General features: G+C 40.5%; 1 protein-coding gene across 2 annotated transcripts in view; it reads right to left on the bottom strand.

Moving 5' to 3' along the window:
* Positions 1-55: 55 nt before the first annotated feature.
* Positions 56-19161, bottom strand: part of filip1l (filamin A interacting protein 1-like) — a 63618-nt gene continuing 44512 nt past the window's right edge. The window contains exons 5-6 of one of the 2 annotated variants that reach the window (XM_041032525.1): positions 6264-9099; positions 56-953 (exon numbers count right to left, since the gene is read on the bottom strand). In XM_041032525.1, coding sequence (XP_040888459.1) covers positions 738-953; positions 6264-9099 — 3052 coding nt within the window. In that variant the 3' untranslated portion in view covers positions 56-737. Of the gene's footprint in view, positions 954-5502; positions 9100-19161 lie in introns of those variants that run through there. The other variant, XM_041032524.1, reaches the window with a different exon arrangement.

The raw sequence follows: 19161 nt of genomic DNA, 5'->3' as shown, positions 1-19161 counted from the left end.
TTTCTAATCAGATCAGAGGCATTACTCTTATTCACGGTATAAAAAATCTTTATTGATAACCAAAAATAACACAAAGGTCACATTTTGGAGATTATCACTATCCAGGAGCTGCATTACAACACTTGAGTTATACACTTTTGTACATTATTGCCACTTTAAAAATATCTATGTGTCCCATCCCTAGAAATGGATAAATGGCTATTTCATTATCTGTATCTAACACCAGATAAACCTATTAAAGATGAACACAAATACTCAACATGACAATATAACACACTGAGTGTTCTAATATTACTCTTTAGTTTCATTTATTTTGATCACAGTGACATCCTCACACAAATCTGTGGCTGTAAATAATTTACTCTCATTTATTAAATGAATCCACATTGGAACTACTTTCTAAAAATGTTTTTTTTAATGTTTTTTATAGTTTCTACACAGTGGACATAGTACTGACACTATAAGCAGTTGCATTTTGCAGTTTTCAGAGCACCATGGATGAGGATCAGGTAATAGTAGTTTTTATCTTAAAAGATTAAAAAAGAATACAGTGGTATTGAGTTTTAATTTTACTGTTATTTTTCTGTTGCAGATAGTTTTTATGCAAAACAACATTTTTAGTAACCATGAGGATGTTTTAGTGTAGATAAACTATACTGTAAGCTGACCTTTTATACCAAAAGGTAAAAAAAATTCTTGTGACCAAAAAATGAAAAGGAAAAAAAAAATCATAGATGTCACAGTCGGCGGTTCACTAGATTTGGGTTGTTGTTGTGTGCTGCAGCCACGTGTGTGTGCTGCTCTTTCCCAGTGGTTAGGTGAGTGTGCGACGGCTGACTCTTGTTCTGCAGTCCCAGGTTTGCTGTCGTGCTGTTTGTCCCTTTCTGGGAGCTGTAGCTTTTCGGTTTGGGGATTCTCGTAGGTCCTGGTCGTCGGAATGCTTCTAGAGGTATCTGTGGATAAACACAGGCAAATCATGAAGTTAATACTGCAGGTTTAAGTACTGTGCTGTCTCTTATTTGTTTTTAAACTGTGACAAAGAAAATGAGGAAGAAGTGGGGAGTAAATAGGACATGCAATCTGCAGGAGAGGGTTAAATGCACTAAAGGTGGGTTTGCAGTTTGACCAGATAATGATCTAGATTTTCTCCACCAGCTGAATTGTTCTCAGTAGCTCAGTTGAGATCTGATACTATCTCATACTGATTGTGACCACTAGATGATATCACATCCTATTTTATGGACAATAACAGACCAAGCTGCCAAACCTTGACTGCATGACTACTGCCCTTTGGCTTTGCTCCTAGAAGAACTGTTTTGGTAGAAAAAAAAATGTTTTTGTCATTTCTTGATGTTGAAAAAACTTTGTCATTGTAACTAGATACGAGACGGTATAATGTGTCTATACATTTGTCTTGCAGTTCCTGAATTGCACAGTGTAATGTTAAAATTTTAAGCAGTGTTCCCAGTGAATAGATGGCTTTGGAAATGCATATCATCCTTTTGAGAATGTTGCATATTGTGGCATGTTCAGTGTTATATGATATAAATTGTTAGCTACAATAATGAATTTTTCAGTCAATGTATCTTCAGTACATGTCTGTCTACCGTAAGTTTGATTTTCCTTTTTCAAATAACGTGAAACGTGTAAAACCTCAACAATAAGTTGATTAATAAATGAAAAGAAACTTTATCTGAAACTATTTGGTAACTAATTCATTATAAAGGGCATTTTTCAGGTCTAGAAATGTGTGGGGGGTTTTTTTCTATATTGAATGGAAAACTCCCTTTTTTCAAGTCTTCACAGTGATGAAGACTGTTTTTGATTATTGCCTCTAATATCGTCCCAGTTTGTCCTAATTTGTATGAAACAGTGTGAGTATGTTGCCTAGAAACCAGTGTTTGGCTGTTTTTGCAGCACAATCTGCAAACAAGCAAAAGAAATATCATGGGAAATGTTGCATTTCTCAGATTCTTAAACAACTTACTGCTCCGCTTACTGTGCAATCAGGTTTTAATCAGTGTGTTTACATGTGCAGCAGCATGCCAGGACACTGAGGTACATCACTTTTGGATTGGTGCTTGTACAGTAGAAACCATATCCTGTTTACAGTAACTGTGATAAAATGTTTCCACAGGGAGGAGAAACCCCAGCAACAGAATACTGAGCAACGTACACTCATTCATCTGTAGTACATTTTGTTTGTTTCAGATTACAAATTTGTGAGCAGGATACAGTGATTTATATAAACAGCTTATACATTAACTGATACGAGCAATTATCCAAAGTACTTTGTGTACTGAGTGTAAAGCACACTAGCTGTCGTCTTTATGTTTCTAGGATGTTGGCCTTCTTGTTTGCTTCTTCAGATTTCATGTTTTTGTATTTGTTGTTTCTCAGTGTGTGTCTGAATTATCTATATAAATAATACATTTAAGAATTCGAAGCGGATTTAAAATCCCTGAGCATCCAGGCGTTGTCTTTATGTCTCTCTGTCTGCTCCAGAGACTAAAGTCCTCTACCACAATAGTCATCAGGCAATTATTTTCAAGGGACATAATTGGCTGAGAATGAACAGCTTGGATCTTTGTTTTTCTCATCACCTACTTCTAGAAAAGTTACTGGCATTTTGCAAAATGGGCTGACAGGATGCCCACCCCAAATAATCCATGTGCATTAATATTACTGCAGTGTTTTAGATATCTCTGTGCTTTGTTCCTGTTTGAAACAAAAAAAAAAAGCATTACATTTCAGGCAGGTGTCTCAATCAGAGTCTCTCTTTGATCACGTGTCATTGATCTGGTCTAGATTTCTGCAGCTGAGTAAAACTGAAACTTTTCAGTGTTTCTGTGAGTTTCATCACACGTTATTCCCAGGCAGCAAACCTCTCGCTCTAACTTGAGAAAAGCACTTGGATGTGTTCGTGTGTGGCTTGAGGTTTTGAGAATTAACAAAAATCTGCAGCAAACTGTAGCCTTAAATATTCATACAGGGTATAAATTTCTGAATAAGTAGGGCCTGTGCTTCTACAGAGCTAATGGCCCAGAAAATCTGTACGAGGCGCCACGTCATGGGAGTGTTGTTGATTTTACATGGAAAGAGATCTTAATGTGCGGCTTTGTTCTCTCGTATATCAGCGGTGCAGCAGGAGTTCAACTAAGTACTTCCTCTGCCCAGCGCTCTCTGCAGTACCGGCGCTGCTGTTTCCACGGCAACCAAACACGAGGTTTGTTTTGGTGCTTGTGCTGGCTGTGGGAGAGAGGCTACTCTCACAGTGTCTACACTCTCACACGCAGTACGGAGCCTTTTGTTTAGAGAATGTCCCCCATGCCACTGTTTATTGTCCCTCCCTGGTTGTGTTGTGCCTGTCGGTCAAGGTGAGCAAATTCCTAAGCGATTATTATCGTTGTGGGCTAAAACACGGAAATCCGTTCTCGCCTGCAGTGTAATCCACACCTTGTCCTCCTGGCATGCGCTGTGTGGTAATTAGGCTTTCTTGGCTGCCCTTGATTCAGATTAGTAGCTGATTGTTTAAAATTACATCAATATGTTTGTGGTTTTTTTGTTTTTTTTTTATGTCTTATTTTTCACCCCAGTAATACTGCTGTTAATCAGCAGCACCACTGTTTGTTTAGTGTGATTACAGAATCAGTTTCAGTCAGCAGCTTTCAAATGAAATGCTGTTTGGCTTCCAGTGGGTCACTTGATATATTTTATCAGTCTGGCAGGGATACCGTGCACAGATCTGTCCTCCTCGCCCTCCTGAGCCAGATGAGCACAGTTTATGAATCCACTAAGTCTAAAGTGAGTCAGGGGGTAATTGAGGTCGCAGACAGCAACTCCAGCTGCTGGATGCTTTCTCAAGTAGTGGTCTAATGAATAGCATCTTGTTTAGCCCCAGCATCATTTCATCGCGCCCAGACTGCTTTGGATCCGGTTTCTCCAGCTGCGCTCCTTCCCACTCACACAATTTAATGCTTGATTTAATCATCTCCTCGCTGTCACACTGGGTTGTGTGTGTGTGTGTGTGTGCATTTTTGGGTCGGGTTTGCCACTTTTCTGCAACAGTTGTCTTGCTCCGTCTAAATGACACTGATTTGACTCTGATTTGGTTCTGTTGTGTTGTATTTTTGGTGATTATATCACCTCTCAGCTCTGTCCACCACAGACTTACCTGTCCACTTGTTGTCCTTTAAAGAGGATTGTTACATGTAATTCAACCTCCTCTAATTTGGAAAATCTAGGTCGAGTTTAGGAAAGGATGAAAGTTTGAGGATGGAGCTGGTTTATAAGAAGAGGAGTGGATTTTCTCAAATCTGTCTTTTGCCCTGGAGTAAGAGTGAAAGTTTTTGGCAATATGCCTTTGCACAGTTATCTTAAAATGTGTGTTGCTTCACCATGGTGTACAGAGCTTGGGGGCAATTTGATGACGATGAGTTTGGCAACTGGTGTTGTTAGCATCTTCACTGTACTGGGTAGACCCTGAGCTAAATAAGCTTTCTGCATGACTATGAAACAAAGAAAACCAAAAAGCAGTTCATCCAGCTGAGATAAAGCACAGTGAACTCCTGTTTGATTGTATGATTATGCTTCTCTAGCTGTCCTTCTTTAAAAAAGACGTATTCTCTTAAGAGTCTCTTGTTGAGACTTACATCTTTATTTTTATACACATACAAAAACTACTTTGTGCACGGCAACAGATAAAATAATCCTCTCCACTATATCCTCTCTCTTTCTCTCCTACGTCCCTTTCATTCCTGTCTTTTAGTCTCCATCCACTCATCATCTTGGTCTGACCTTAAGTACAGATCTGATTTCAACAAATCGCACGTATGTGGTAACATTTCCACTGTGCACGCATAAAACCACATGTAGAGGAACGCATATACATGGAGGAACGTTCTTAATTTGTACTGGTGACTCATTTCAAAGGACATGATTCATGGGAGAAAGAAAAATAGAACAGACATTTTGGGTTACTAACCCAATTAATAGCAAGCCAAGAGAAGCTTTCTGCAGGAAGACCACTGAAGCTGTCGACTAATACATTAGTGTTTCTGAGATCCAAACAGTTTTTTTAAGGGGCTTTTTGATGTTTGCTGTGTGTTTCCTGGTGTTCAGTGCCTGTGCTTGTTGCATTGTGCAATACAAGGCAGTTTTTCTCTTGATTTCCAGCACTGAAAGATTTCATTTTAAGGATTTTCTTAGTCACGCTATGTCCATGCCAGATGGATAAACAATGGGATTTTCAGAGGAGTACCCCAGGAGTACCCCTGGTCCCTCAAGGACATCTTCACTGTATCATTTAAGAGAACTCAAGAGTTCACATCATGTTGGTTTTCATTCTCGGTCACTGGGTTCCTGTGCTCTGGATGCAAGTAGAAACTATGATATCAGCCTATGATTTTAGCTCAAGCAGGCAAACGTGAGAATCCCAGAAGATTTTTTGTCTTGTAATCTGGTAAAGTATGAGCACAAAGGTTTTTCAGACAACTCTTCCACTTGGGTATTATTTAATTAGGTCTAACAAGGTGTTTTCATATTTCAACAGTTTTCATGTTAAAATCTGTGAAAGTGAATTGTGATCAGTGATTTGATGATACACTTCGTAACATAAACACATTGAAGTGTCAAGTGTTAAAAAGTTACAGTGCATGCACCAAAAAAATCAAACAACTGATTTCAATCTAATTGCATTTTTTTTTCTTAGATTATTTTTAATTTTACACAATCAACACATGCTGGATTTAGTGAATAAATGAAATTGGCAAGCAGGGATGACAAACTAAAACATAACACTTCGTTTTGCACACTTTAATTCTCAGAAAATCAAACAACTTAATCATAATGCACTATGTGTAATATGAAGTATAAAAACTGGTATGATACATCAGTGTGAATAGTCTGACTATATGGCAAATTTGCCATTGAGTACAATACAGTAAGTGCACATAAGTTAAAAACCTGGTGTTAAGTCAAATTAAATCAAAATTTCTAGTGCTTTCAAATGGTATTGTTTTCTCATGCAGGCAAACAATTGTTTGAACTTAATCACACAGAACCAAGCAAACCAACCAAAATGAAAAGGAAAACCTTCGAACCCCAGTAAGCTCATAAATCAAGTAAAACAGACATGTAAATGTATCAGGGTATAGAGGGTGTAAGGGTCTAAGCTTGTATTGGATCTCATGGGTGGGATTCACTAACAAAGGATGGGATGGAGGGTTTTGGGGGTTATCAGGTCAGTCATAGGCATTACTTACTGTAATTTGTGATGGCCTTTGGATTGGGGTGGACGTGGGCTTAATCATGATGCTACTTGTGATTTTGCTGTTGCCTTTGGCAGTAGGAGTACTGCAGTTTGCAAGCACCTGAGTCCTTTGCTCCTGGAGTCCAGGCGTGTGGCACGGACTCAGCGTTTGTGACGGAGTGCTGATGCTCTGAATGAAGGGGCTGCCTAAGTGAATGTGGATTTTGTTGTCCTCTGTGGTGATGACATTTGGTCCCGAGCTGTTAGACCTCTGGACCTGCCAGTTGCTCTGCCTCTCTGGGGTCACACGGAAGACGGCGTGTCCGCCAACGACCTCCACTGGCTCGGTGGAGAGGGAGCGGTCAGGGGTGCCAGTTGTGACCGACACAATTTGTATCGGTGACATTGCTCTGTCTGGTGTTACAGAACCACAAGAGTCTGGGGTCATTGCTCTGGAGTATGTAGCCATAGTGAAAGGTGAGAAGGCCCTATCTGGGGAACACGGCTCATCGGACATAGGGGAACCTTTAGATTTTGTTGTTGGGGAAATAGATTTTGCAGTGGGGGAAATGGAAGCATTCTGGATGATGGTAATTCTCTGTTTGGGTGGACCTCCACTTGTGGGTATGACGGCAGTGCTAGTGAATGACTGGGTGTTTTCTGTGGTCGGGCTGGTGATCTCCAGCGTTGCTGTGTTGTGTCCGTGGTCAGGAGTCACTTTAATGTGCAGAGGCTGCCCAGGACTGTGGGTCAACACCACATCTCCAGGCTGGACGTGGTTTCCATTCTGCCGTGGCTGCACTTTGCCGTTCACCTGATGGGGGGTGTCTTTGTTTTTGAATAACGGGACACGTGCTCTTCTCATGTTGTTGTTCAGGTTATTTACGTTATTGATGAGTGAGGGGCTGCATTTGGTGAGCTGAAGCTCGTTGCTGTAATTTGCATTATCTTCAGATTCGTTCTCATCATACAGCTTGCCGTTCACCACAGCACGTTCCAGTGGTGCCACTGTCTTGCAGTTGGGAGACATGAGGTCAAGAGGCTCTGTCTGAACTTCCTTGGTGGAAACGTGAAGGTCTGAAAAGCGTCTCCCATTCATGCCAGGGCGAAGGCTTTTGCTGAATCGTCTGTATCTTTCAAGCTCTCGAGTGAGTGTCTCCATTTCTCTGGCCAGTTCTTTATTTCTCACCTCCTGCTGGGTCAGTTTTCTTTGCAGTGTGGAGTGGTCAGTTTTCATGCGACAAATGGACTCCTCTGTTCCCATGTACTCATGAATCTTCTCTTTCAGAGCTGCTACCTCTCTGGTCAAATGACTAGACTTTGCCTCCTCCTCCTTCAAGCGCTTATAAAGAACATGCTCTTGGTTGCACTCATTCTTTTCAGCAAGCTGATACTTTGATAGTTCTTTTCTGGATATTTCCAGCTCCTCCATCAAGGCTTTAGCTTTCTCTTGTTCATTGGTGAATCTTTTCTCCAGTGATTCAAACTCCTCCGTTTTTAATAAATCACCTTCTACCACCTTCATGTCCTTTAATTTGCGTCTGAGGCGTTCAACCTCCTGCGTCAAATCCTTTACTTTGTTGTCCTCCTGTTGGAAGCGGTTAGCAATAGGTGTTTTGATGTGTTCCTCTTTAGCTTTGTTCCTCAGGTATTCCCTTTCTATGGTCTCTAGCGATTGCAGTCTTTTCTTCATCATGTTGACCTTAGACTCCAAATCATTGCTCTTTTCCTCCTCAGCCCTCAACTTGGCCTTCAAGTCATTCCTTTCCTTTGTAGCACTGCACATTTTCTCCTCCAGCTCAGCCTTTGACCTCAGTGCTTTCTTGCTCTCCTCAATGAGTTTCTCTGTGACTGATGTAACTTTATCCTGCTCAGCCTGAAGTTTGCCGGTGCTGTTCTGGACCTTGTTCTCCATGTGCTTTAGCTTTTCTGCCATTGCCTTCCTCTCATCTACCAGCATGACGGTAAGAGTCTTTAACTTGGTTAGATCTTCCTTCAGTGTCAGCTCTGTCTTTCCTAGCTGGGTTTCAGCTGCCTCCAGCTCTTTGACTCTGACCTTCAAGACTTCCAGCTCACTGCCCAGAACCTTTGACACTGTCCTCTCCTTCTCCAGGTTACTTTTGAGTGAGCTGCATTCTTGTTTGCTCTTGCTGAATGCATCCTCTAATTTTTCTAAGTCCATAATTCTGTGATTCAGTTTATCGACTTCAGCCTTCAGGCTTCGGCTTTGATGGGCCTCTTTCTCCAGTTTCTTATTGAGGTCCCTGCAGTGGTCCTCCATTCTGATCAACTCTTCATCCTTTCCCTCCATTTCAAGTACCCTTTTCCGTAATTCTTCAAGCTCAGACATGAGGCTAGAGTTTCCACACTCGCCGCGGCTAATTTTGTCCCTCAGCTCCTGCAGTTCTTCCTCGGCTCTGCGCAGGGTCTTGTTGGTTTCCTCCAGCTCATCAAGCTGCCTGCTGAGAGTTGACAGTTTCTGGCGCAGCTGCCTGCTTTGGGCGTCCTCGCTGGTCAATTTGGCAGTCATGGTCTCTTGTTCTTGATGGTATCGACTAGCTTGGTCACGCAGCTCAGACTCCAAGCGTAAGACCTTTTGCTCCTCTTCCTGCAGACGGGCATTAGCTGAGCTCAGCTCCTCCTGGGCTTGTGAAGCACTGGCACTCAGTTCCTGGACTTTAGCTGTTTGTTGATTCAGCTGCTCAGTGAGACGTTGCTGTTCATCCACAACCAACAATGCAAATGACTTGAGTTTTGTCAGCTCCTCTTTCAGGCTTGAGACCTTTTTATTGTTCTCTTCGTCCTTTCGTTCTTGGTAGGCCTTTTCCTGATCAATTAACAGCTTCAACCTGTAAAAAAACAAAAACAAGGAAAACATGATCTTCAAGCAATCAAATTCAGAATTTATTTACATGTATAATGTGTTGCAACATTGTTTTCCCACAACAGTTGTGCTTTCACTTTATTTTTGCATATAAACTTTTTTTTATTAACTTTTTTGATTAATTTTCCATTAGATTCAATTATTGTGAAACTTAAAATGTCAGTTTTTTAGTTTTTGGTTTTTTGTCTTATGTTAAATGTGAAAGGTGCTTGACAAACTCTACACCCCCGCTGCCATTCCTCATTGGGCCCACTTCTCCAAGCAATGACACATCATAAACACTGTTATTTTCCCTGCATTTCTGAGGAGGACTAAAGGTTCTGTGTCATGGAAAATTTAACACATCATAAAAAACCATTACTTTAACTCTCTCAGGTTGGTAGTCTGAAATATCTGTGGTTCATTTTTTTTTGATCCCTCATTGCCAACTAATTCTCATATGGTTTGGAAACCTGAGTTACTGCTGTAAATATTCGACCTTCAGTTTAACAATCAGGGAATTTCTAAAAGTTTCCATAGCATTCAAGGGTGTACCATAAGACCTGTTAAATCCTCTGGGAAATTAGGGGAAAAGACTGACACACAGCCAAATGTTGACGTTGGCCTCTGAAAATGATCATCTCTCCAGACAAGTTTTGACATAGTATTGAGCAAAATGAATGGATGCTTCGAACCAGGATGAAGTTTGATGAAGTTATTGGTGTTTTATGAAAATCTGCAGCATTCTGTCAAACCTGTTCCCATCATAAGCTATGTATTTTAGTGGTTAGTATGCTCATAGACTGCTAAATAAATGCTTATTGAAGAGAGGGAATGGTCACTACACTGTGCAAAAGTAAGTCCAAGGATACATAAAGGCCAAGTCTGTGCGCATGAGTAAGTTTAATGTAATTGTATTGATTTCAGACTGGGTGTAAGCAACATTTCTCTTATGAACATAAACATTTAATAAATTACTGTCAGAACTGATATATACAGTCGACAAAAACTAATAGAAGGCTGGTTTAAAAAAATCATTTTTTGACAGTATAGCATAGGTAATATTTGTATTTCCACGACTAATTGTGTCTTATATTTCTATATACAAAACCCAGATGGGGTACAAAGTACTCAAATGATGTCAAGGTGCATTACACGTGAGCCATTGGATGTAGCTGCAGTGCTTTAAGTACAGTGTGTAGCTGGGGTCATTGCGTCTGGCATATACATACATTACCAGGCCAAAGTGTCTGCAGCCCCAGGAGAGGAGATGTTATGACTGCTGTGTGTGCAGCTGCCAGGCATTTCCACACAGATGGCCCACTGGCATGGAACAATCCTTTAATTAAGGGGTTCCTCTACTACCAACCCTCCTCCTCCTTACCAAAACCACCACCACCTACCCTCCCCGTTTTTTCTTATACATTTAAAGGAATTCCCCCTGCTTCCAAAGGCAATTACAGTCCCACAGAGTTTATACAGAAATCCCCCCACACACACAAACGCACACTCTCAGGGATCACTAACTCCACATGAACACTGGAGTTGTGGGCCATGATGTAAGTGTGGTAGGGCGGGTCACTTCTCAGCAGTTGAGTGTATGTCATTTCTTTCTTCAGTAGCTGCGAAAGGGTGGGAGCGGGTAGGGGGGCACATGTAACTGGATCCATGTGTTGTACATGAATCCAGACCATACAACACTCAATAAAATATTCTAAGCATATGCTAAATAATTAAGAGTTCATTGTTAATGTGGTTTGGGCGGATGAGAGGAGATGTTGGTTTTTTTGTGTGGCTGTGTTTCAAAAAGGAAATAAACTATGATTATTCATCATGAATTTCGCTGTAAAGTTTAGCTAAAGGTTTTTTTGTTGTTGTTTTTTTTTAACTGCTTCCTGTTGAAATGGAAAATACATTTCTCACAAGGATGCGCTGTTCAGCCAGGGTATAGTCAGAGTAGTTTGGGACAAAATGACAGTCAGCCAAGCCTGTGATGGAGAGTCAGTAAATACATTTACTTAAGTACAGTTTTGAGTTACTTTTACTTGAGTAATTGCATTTTATATTGCTTCATACTTCTCCTTCACTGCATTTAACAGCTTTTTACAATAGTTACATTGCAGATTCAGACTATTAATATAAAATATCAACTAATAAATTATGGTATATTATTATAAATAAAGCTACCCAGCAGGATATAAAGTAGTTAGTCAGCCCTCATCGTCACCATCTTTATCATTAAAGTATTGCCTAGTGAAAACTACTGTAGACTACCTTTTTTACTTTAAGGTCTGTGTATATTCCAGGTGCTCAGTCTTTTTTCTGTGTAGCTTTGTTGACTTATAGTTTGCCCTTGGCTGGTAGACGAGTTGATAACGTTTTTTAATTATCTTTCATACTTTTTTCAAGGACTCTGGATAAGTGTAAGAGCTGTAGTTCAAGGAAATGGGCCTGCCTTATCTGAAAACATGCATGTGTTGACAAATTACATTTTCTTTGCATGGACTGTTCATGTAGTTGCTAAGTGAAACTCTTTAAAAAAAAAAAAAAAAAAAAAAAAAAGCAGACAGCTCTGTTGCAAACTAGCCTGTCGCCTGCAGTCACTGTTTATTCAATCTCTTATCTCAGTCCTCACTGTTTTTCTATTGATGTCATCGGCCAAAATAGAAAGAGAAATGTACTATGTTCCCCGGTAGGACTGGAAACTTTGCCTGTCACTCTGTTCTAAAATACTTACAAGTCCTGAGCTGGAGACTGTGTGCAAGAGCACTTTACATTAATAAAGGCAAGTCCTTTGAGAGGAAACTGGTTGGCCCGTATGCTCAAAGTACCCCGCTCTCCTCACACCAGTGAAATCACTTCTAGCCCTTTGTGGGACTATTTTGCTCTATTGCCAACGCACTTTGTGGTACATAAGGAAATGTTGATCAAGATCTGTTGTTCCTGAACTTTTTCTCATCAAGGACACACACATAGATGTGGGTGTTTGGCCAGCATGGCCACATCTGAGACCATTTTTGTTGTTAGATATAATTTAGTGCAGACTTGCAAGTCTCTGAGTTACATAGATGGGGGCACAATAGACGGAGTGACCTTTGGTGAAAAACTGTTATCCTGCAGCTGACCCTTAACTAATGTTGGAAACCAACCACACTTAACGTGTAGTAGTAGCTCAACTTACCAGATTTTGCCATCTAATATAAGTCAGTAGAAGCAGCTGCCATATGCTTTCAGGGAACACAAATAATACAGCTGATCTGTATAGCATTTGTCCTCATTTCCATCCCCAACGTGTTTTATCTCGGAGTCGTTAGAACGTAGCCCTTTTATGCAGAGATCTGTGCAGCTTGAAAGAACATTATTTTGGAAGAATAAATTGTAAAGTGCCGCACATAAAGCTGGTGATATAACAGTTTCATGGCTATCAATGTAACAAGGCACCTTACCACCCACTTTGCAGCCAGCTCAACCTTTGCAACAGGCACCAGAGTCAGACCGGTTTCCCCTGAAAACAGATGCATGACCACCACTGCAGGTCGTCCCTGTTTCATGGAAAAATGGGCTGCACAGCGTGATCTGCTGAGTTAGGGTACTAAAGTGGATATTTACAGGATTGTTTTTGGCAGATAATATATTTTTGCCTGTCCCTCAAATGTAAGCAAACATAAATGCCATTAAAAAAGAAAAGGAAGCTTCCAGTTGAGAGCAGTCAGCCAAGCTTTGAAGGGAGTCACAACTAGCCACACCGGCACGCGTTACACTTTACAGAGGGCTTCCCTCTCTTTACGTGGCTGCTGAAGCTGGAAACTGTGGCTCACCCGCTGCTTAAAGCTGTGTTACATGTTCCATATGTCAGGGCTGCTGTGCCATTTCCTAACCACAAGTGATTAGGTTATATATGTACAGACTGATGTATCCTGAGCGTACGCACATGACCACCTCCGCTTTAACAGAGACTAGTGGATGTTGGGCTGAATGCCCTCCTGTGTGACAGAGTTTGATGGGAGGATGCTGATTAATGCAGTGCATGCAGTGTATTTAAAGTCCGCACAGGCTAAGTGATATGCCCCCAGAGTGCAATCAGCATGTGTAAAATATGTAGCACTGATATTTATTAACTTCCTGGTGGTGGCACTATGCTTAATGTAGTGGTGTGTTAGCAAGAGGCCAGATTTGACTGTCCTAAAACAGTTTGTGTTTTTGTGGGAAATAAATTAGATTATATCTCCAAAACCCTGAATATCCCTTATGGAAATGCTGCTATCTGAAACCCCACAATACAGTATTTTAATTCCACAGATAATTCTGACCTTAAAACGTTATTTCAGATGACATTACAGCAATTAATGTAACAAACCTCCATGCGAGCAGTAATAATTCGAGAAAGAAAGAGTAAGAGAAAGGGTCATTACATCTATATCTCATGTTGAAAGGAGGATTTTTGTATTCATTTCCACAGCCAGTCTCACAGGAAAAAAAAAGAACTAGGTTCATCTGATTATAATGAGCTTTCAAATGTTCTTAATAGCTTTAAATAGCAAATACCTCCTGGGTTTTATGCAAAATAACATGGTATGTACATAACTACACATTTAACATTATAATAGTATATACTGTAATTTTTTTAGCTTCTCTGTACACATTGGGCACAATTATTCTTGCATGATGAATTATTAGTATCTTGAGTGAAACTAAGTCATCACTATTTCTGATATTATGTCATTTTGACAAATTCCACTGAACACTGATATTACACGGTCCGTAGTGGGACATGCTGAAAGCCTCTTTCCTCGGAGATTTAAGCCTCATCTTTGTTTAAATGGTTAATTTCTTCTTTGGTCAGATTTGCAGTGGCAGACCTCTGTGTCCGACCTCTCAGCCAGCATGTTAGAGTAGCTGCTTCTCTATTTTCTGAATAATGAATTAAAATGCAAAATTGATCTGTTACAGTCCCTTGCTTCAAGACAGTAATGAAATCTCCTCTGCAGTTTAGATATAATTTAATACACTTTAAAGAATTTAAAAATTAATCTTCCTCAGATTTTGTTAAATGCATTGAAGTACGCTGATATGTTAGCTTTTGCCGACTTGGAAAAACACCATTATTCTACTGAGTGTTTTTAGCTTTTTAGAACATACATAATTTACTGTTAATACACAAAAAACTCTAAAGATAAAGAGAAGTAACACACTATGAGACTTAGTATTACAAAGTACACAAGAACCCCAGCATTACATGATGCCATTCTGAACATCTGTAGGTTTCCAAGCTAAGAGATCAAGAGATCGACAGAGTCTTTGAAAAGTTTTGAAAGTATTTTTACCCTAAATTCAGAGTTCTGTAATAATGTTGTGTTCCTACCTGTGCCAAAGGCTTTCCTGGCTTCACTGCCATAAGCTCATTATTTTGCCGTACAACACCCGACCCTCAACTCTTCCTCTGTGTGTGTGTCTCACTCTCTTAGTAGCTGTAATGTGGGCATTCCTGCAGTCAGACCAAACAATAAGGGATGTGCTCCCTGCCTATGGACCATTACATCATCAGCATGTCCTTATATGGAGCTTTGCATTGCTGAGGCTTGCAAGAAGGGGGTGTACTTGCTCGTATGTGTAACTGCGTGGTGTGTTCTTGTCTGAGTATTCGAGCAACTCTCCTGGAGTAACTGTTTAACCAAAGGATGTGACAGAGAAGAGGGAAAGGTTTTTGTTGACGTATGTAATGTGTGAAATATCTGGCTGGTCTGTCACTGCTCCGGAGGCAGGGAAGTGGGTGAGGAGAGACGAGGAGTTCAGGTTACAGTATTTCCTTCTGGCTCTTGTCAACTTAAAGTCATTTATTCAGCCAAGGAGGGAGGAAAGAGGAATCAGCTTGCAAAGTTAATAAGAAATTCTTGGATAAGGATTTGTAATTGAGACCAATGCTGTAGAACAAGACAAGACATGTAACACATATCTTTGACATGTGAATTGTTTATTCACTGCCCACACCTCAGAGATCCCCTGACATTTTGACAGTTTCACTGAAATGGTTTGTTAACAATACTGTTGCTGATTGAAATCATGAAGAGCCAATAGCTGCTTGCTGTCATCCCTTTATAGTTTCAGGGAGGAATGTTAGCACTGTCTCAGATATTTTGTGTGTGTGCACATAATGCCTATCTGTTTATATTATTTATACAATGAAATCTTCACAGTGAGATTCAGTACATTATGTCAGTGTATATATCAGTGATGGATGAAGTATTATGATCCTTAAGTAGAAACATCTTCATGTTAATGAAGTACTAAGCAGTACATTTTGCAGTGAACACTGAGAGAATATCTGAGGCGAGGGCTGGGTAATTAAACATCTTACCTGTGGGTGTAAAAGTGGCTTTAAGCTAATGGCTCCACAAACAAAACAATGGATTTTCATGCAGCAGTGTAATCATAGCTTAAGCCAGCGCACTTTTCTCTTTATCAGTGGCACATTGTTCAGTTCACAATGCCTCACTCTTTACTTTCATTATCAGATCGCTCTTACCTAACTCATACATTTCTCCGACTATAACTGGGTGACTTAATCCATCTTTAAAAAGTCTCAACATTGTGCGTCACCGGTTATCATATGATGGGAGCAAATTGTATCGAGATTTTTCAGGGAGCTGTCAGTCTTTCTATTGTTCTGAGAAAAATGTGCCCTGTTTATTCAAACAATGGTAGTGGTGACACAGCATATTGCACAAACCGATGGGCAAGCGACATAAATACTTCCTGACAAACACAGTGCACGAACAACAGGACCGTGTTTGTTGTAAGGTGACAATCCATGAAATACAATAAGACTGCAAATTAGTTACATATACATATCAGCCTGTAAAAACACAAAGTGTATTCTGTCACTACGTGCTTCAGGCAGTATGTTGTGGTTATAAGTGATCCCAGCAGTGTAAGGGAATAACAAGGGCAAGACTCTTCCTGTCTCCTGCCCGCTAAATAAAATATGTCATGGCTTCACAATGGCTGAGGTCACTGTTACTAAATGTTACGAGCTTTGCCAAGCAAGCTGAGGGAAGCAGAGATTCGCTAGATTCATTTAAAGCTGCACTAGGCACGGCATTTATGAAAAAAATTTAAACATGTTCTATATATTGGACCAACACATGGGCACAGATTAAACATGCATAAGTGGTCAGTAAACACACATCCATCCAATATGACTTAATGACCCTTCTTTTCAGCTGAACGCTGCGTTGCAGAATTACAAGTCCCTGGTGGTCCTTTTCATACTGTCATTATTTTTTGGATTTAAAGGATTTAATTACACAACAGACTTAATAATGATGGGAAATAAGGCTGGTATGTTCAGTCTGAGTCAACTTTAAGTCCACAAGCATCTACTAACCATCGCCGCCAAATTCTGAACAACTTTTTAAAGTCCAGAAATGTAAAACAGAAATGCCAGCATAATAACAATAACAGCATAATCCAAGCAAAATTTAATTTGGTGTGTTCTCAGACTGCTGACAAATACAGCAAATGCCAGCATACGCACTGTGACTGTCTGCTGGTTTAGTGGCAGATGGAATAGAGTTTGTGTGTTACAGTGGGCGCCAGACACGACTCGCAAATTCCTAAAAAGAAGTAAACCGAAAACATGTGTCCGGGCGACTTGTGTTTAAAAAAAAAAAAAAAAAAAAATATTATTCCAATTAATCAAAGCGTTTTCGTCCAATTGGAGGAGACTGTTGCTGGAGGACAATGAATGAGGCTGCGTGAAAAAGTTTGGATGACCAGTCTGTGCTCATAGCACCAATAGGAGGCAAAGAGTGCATTTGTTTTTGCTCACCATGTTGCTGGTGAAAAACGAATTGGATTTTGTTTGGAGAATAATGCAAGTCTTAAACATGTTATTAAATTTACTGGACAGAATGATGGGGTAGACTTTTCTTTAAGTGCTGTGTGGTAATTGTCAGATGTGTTGTTTAGCAGCCAAAGGCCAGAGGATCAGAGGCATGGTGAGGTTCCTGCTCAGACTGAAGTCTTGATTCTATCTCTCACTCTCACTTCTCAAAGAAACCAATCCCTGTGTCTGCTTCAAAGTATGACAGCTTGATTTCCAGAGAAACTTGCCCCTGAAGCCACTACAACGTCTTTAAAGTAGCACTGTAATGCGTTGCCACAAGGCTGTTGGGAATTGGTGAACTGTAGTGCTCACTTTGGGTAACACAGGATTGATTGCAGGCAGTTTAAGACGCAGTATTTCACAATCTGCAGCTTCAGTGTCACAGAGTCCAACAACTGCCCACTGAGTTCCAGCTCTAAACTATGATGTATTTTAGCTTCTCTGCCTTTTTTCCTGCAACAAACTGTTTGTTCTTCGAACAAACAATTCGGTCATCCAAAATTAGATTCTATTTCTGGATCTGGACAAATTCGGGACCCTGAGTACTGTACACTTGAAACAGATGTCAGGCATCAGACACAAGAGCAGGCCACACAAACATGTTTGCTGTGACAAGCCTCTGCCAAATGACAAATAGTGGGGGGGATGAAGAAGTATTATGTAACCTCCGTGGGATGACTTTAGCGCTGACAATACACAGAAGAATGTAGAGGTTTGGGATTTGGTTTGGATGAGCAACGTGTGCGGTTCGGGAACGCAGTTGTTAAATCCAGAGGCACGGCCTTCCGGCATTTCAACATGTTCTTCAGAGATGGAAATTCCAAGAGTGTACAAATGACAAAACATGAGCTACGTAGATGGATGAAAGGATGCATCTACTCTATGAAGCAACAGGCGAGTTGTGATCGGAGAAACTAGTCCCAGTCCAATTGTGACCTGCGTCAAAAAAAAACTGCCTTCTGTGGCCTAGTGGTTAAGATGCCTACCTTATAATCGCAGTTTCCAGTTTGACTCTGTGGGGACCTGTGTTGCATGTCATACCCCCCCCCCACCCCCCATGTTTACAGTCTGTATCTACATGTTACTGTCCAATAAAGACAAAGTGGCCCAAAACTATTTTAAAGAAAAACACAGGCCGTCCACAAAAAAAAAAAAGTTAAACCTGGATCAGCTTTTACCACAGCTTAATACAATAAAATAAAAATGCACTTAATGGGCCAATTGAATGCAGGCAGGCACACATACTTGGTAGATGACTTTGTAACTTGAATGGATGGTGTCATTTTGCAGTTTACCTCATAATCCTCAAAAAAGAGGCTGAAATGAAACGACTGTGGTGTTTAGGAGTCTCATTGAACTCATGGATCTGTAATTGTGTTTCCACCCACCTGTTTTATGCTCAATTTCCATTTACACTCAAAAAAAACAACTAGAAATTCAAAAAATAAAACGTAATATATTTATGCTTTAGGCTGCAGAGGTAGGAAAGTTGGTGTGTCAGCAGAGTGCAGTGGAAACAGGCTCAGTGAATAAATCATGACGCACATGAAGCTTGTGACTTCAACGTCACTCAAGCTTCCACCACACTGGTGAGACGCAAAAATGGCAACAGATGAAGATACCAGATCTCTGTGGAGCAATGAGGACACTGTAATGTCGTATTTCCCATCATGTTCTCCACACAGCTTTTGGTTGTTTGAGGTTCCACTGGCGCTCTTTGTGTTACATCATCTCACTGCACAGTCTTCTGTGATGGTTTAATATCACCCGCCACCAGCTGTTTATCTCTCTGCACACCCAACTACTAATGTTTGTAAAACAGGGAATGTAAATGAATTTCCATTTTCTTTTCCAGATTTGCTAAAAACAGTTTGAGCTACAGTTGGATGGAAACCTGTCTTACTACTGAAAGTGGACTGTTCTGGGTTGTACTGTATTTCACCTTCTCACCAGAGCCTGTAGGAACATGTTCACACTAATACGAGGGACTATATTTGGTCTTAATCCTCACTTAGACTTCAAAGACTTGACTTGTACTTTAAAGGTTATGTGAGTGAACACATGATATGAGATATCCCTGATTTCTGTTACTTACATAGGCTCCAGCTGCATGTGACGAAAAGTACAGCTGTCATATGAGCACATGAAAGAGCTGCGAATGCG

The sequence above is a fragment of the Toxotes jaculatrix genome, chromosome 24, assembly GCF_017976425.1.
Source record: "Toxotes jaculatrix isolate fToxJac2 chromosome 24, fToxJac2.pri, whole genome shotgun sequence".
NCBI classification, from domain to species: domain Eukaryota; kingdom Metazoa; phylum Chordata; class Actinopteri; family Toxotidae; genus Toxotes; species Toxotes jaculatrix.
The sequence above is the reverse complement of the archived record's forward strand: the minus strand, read 5'-3'. Positions and strand labels throughout refer to the sequence as shown.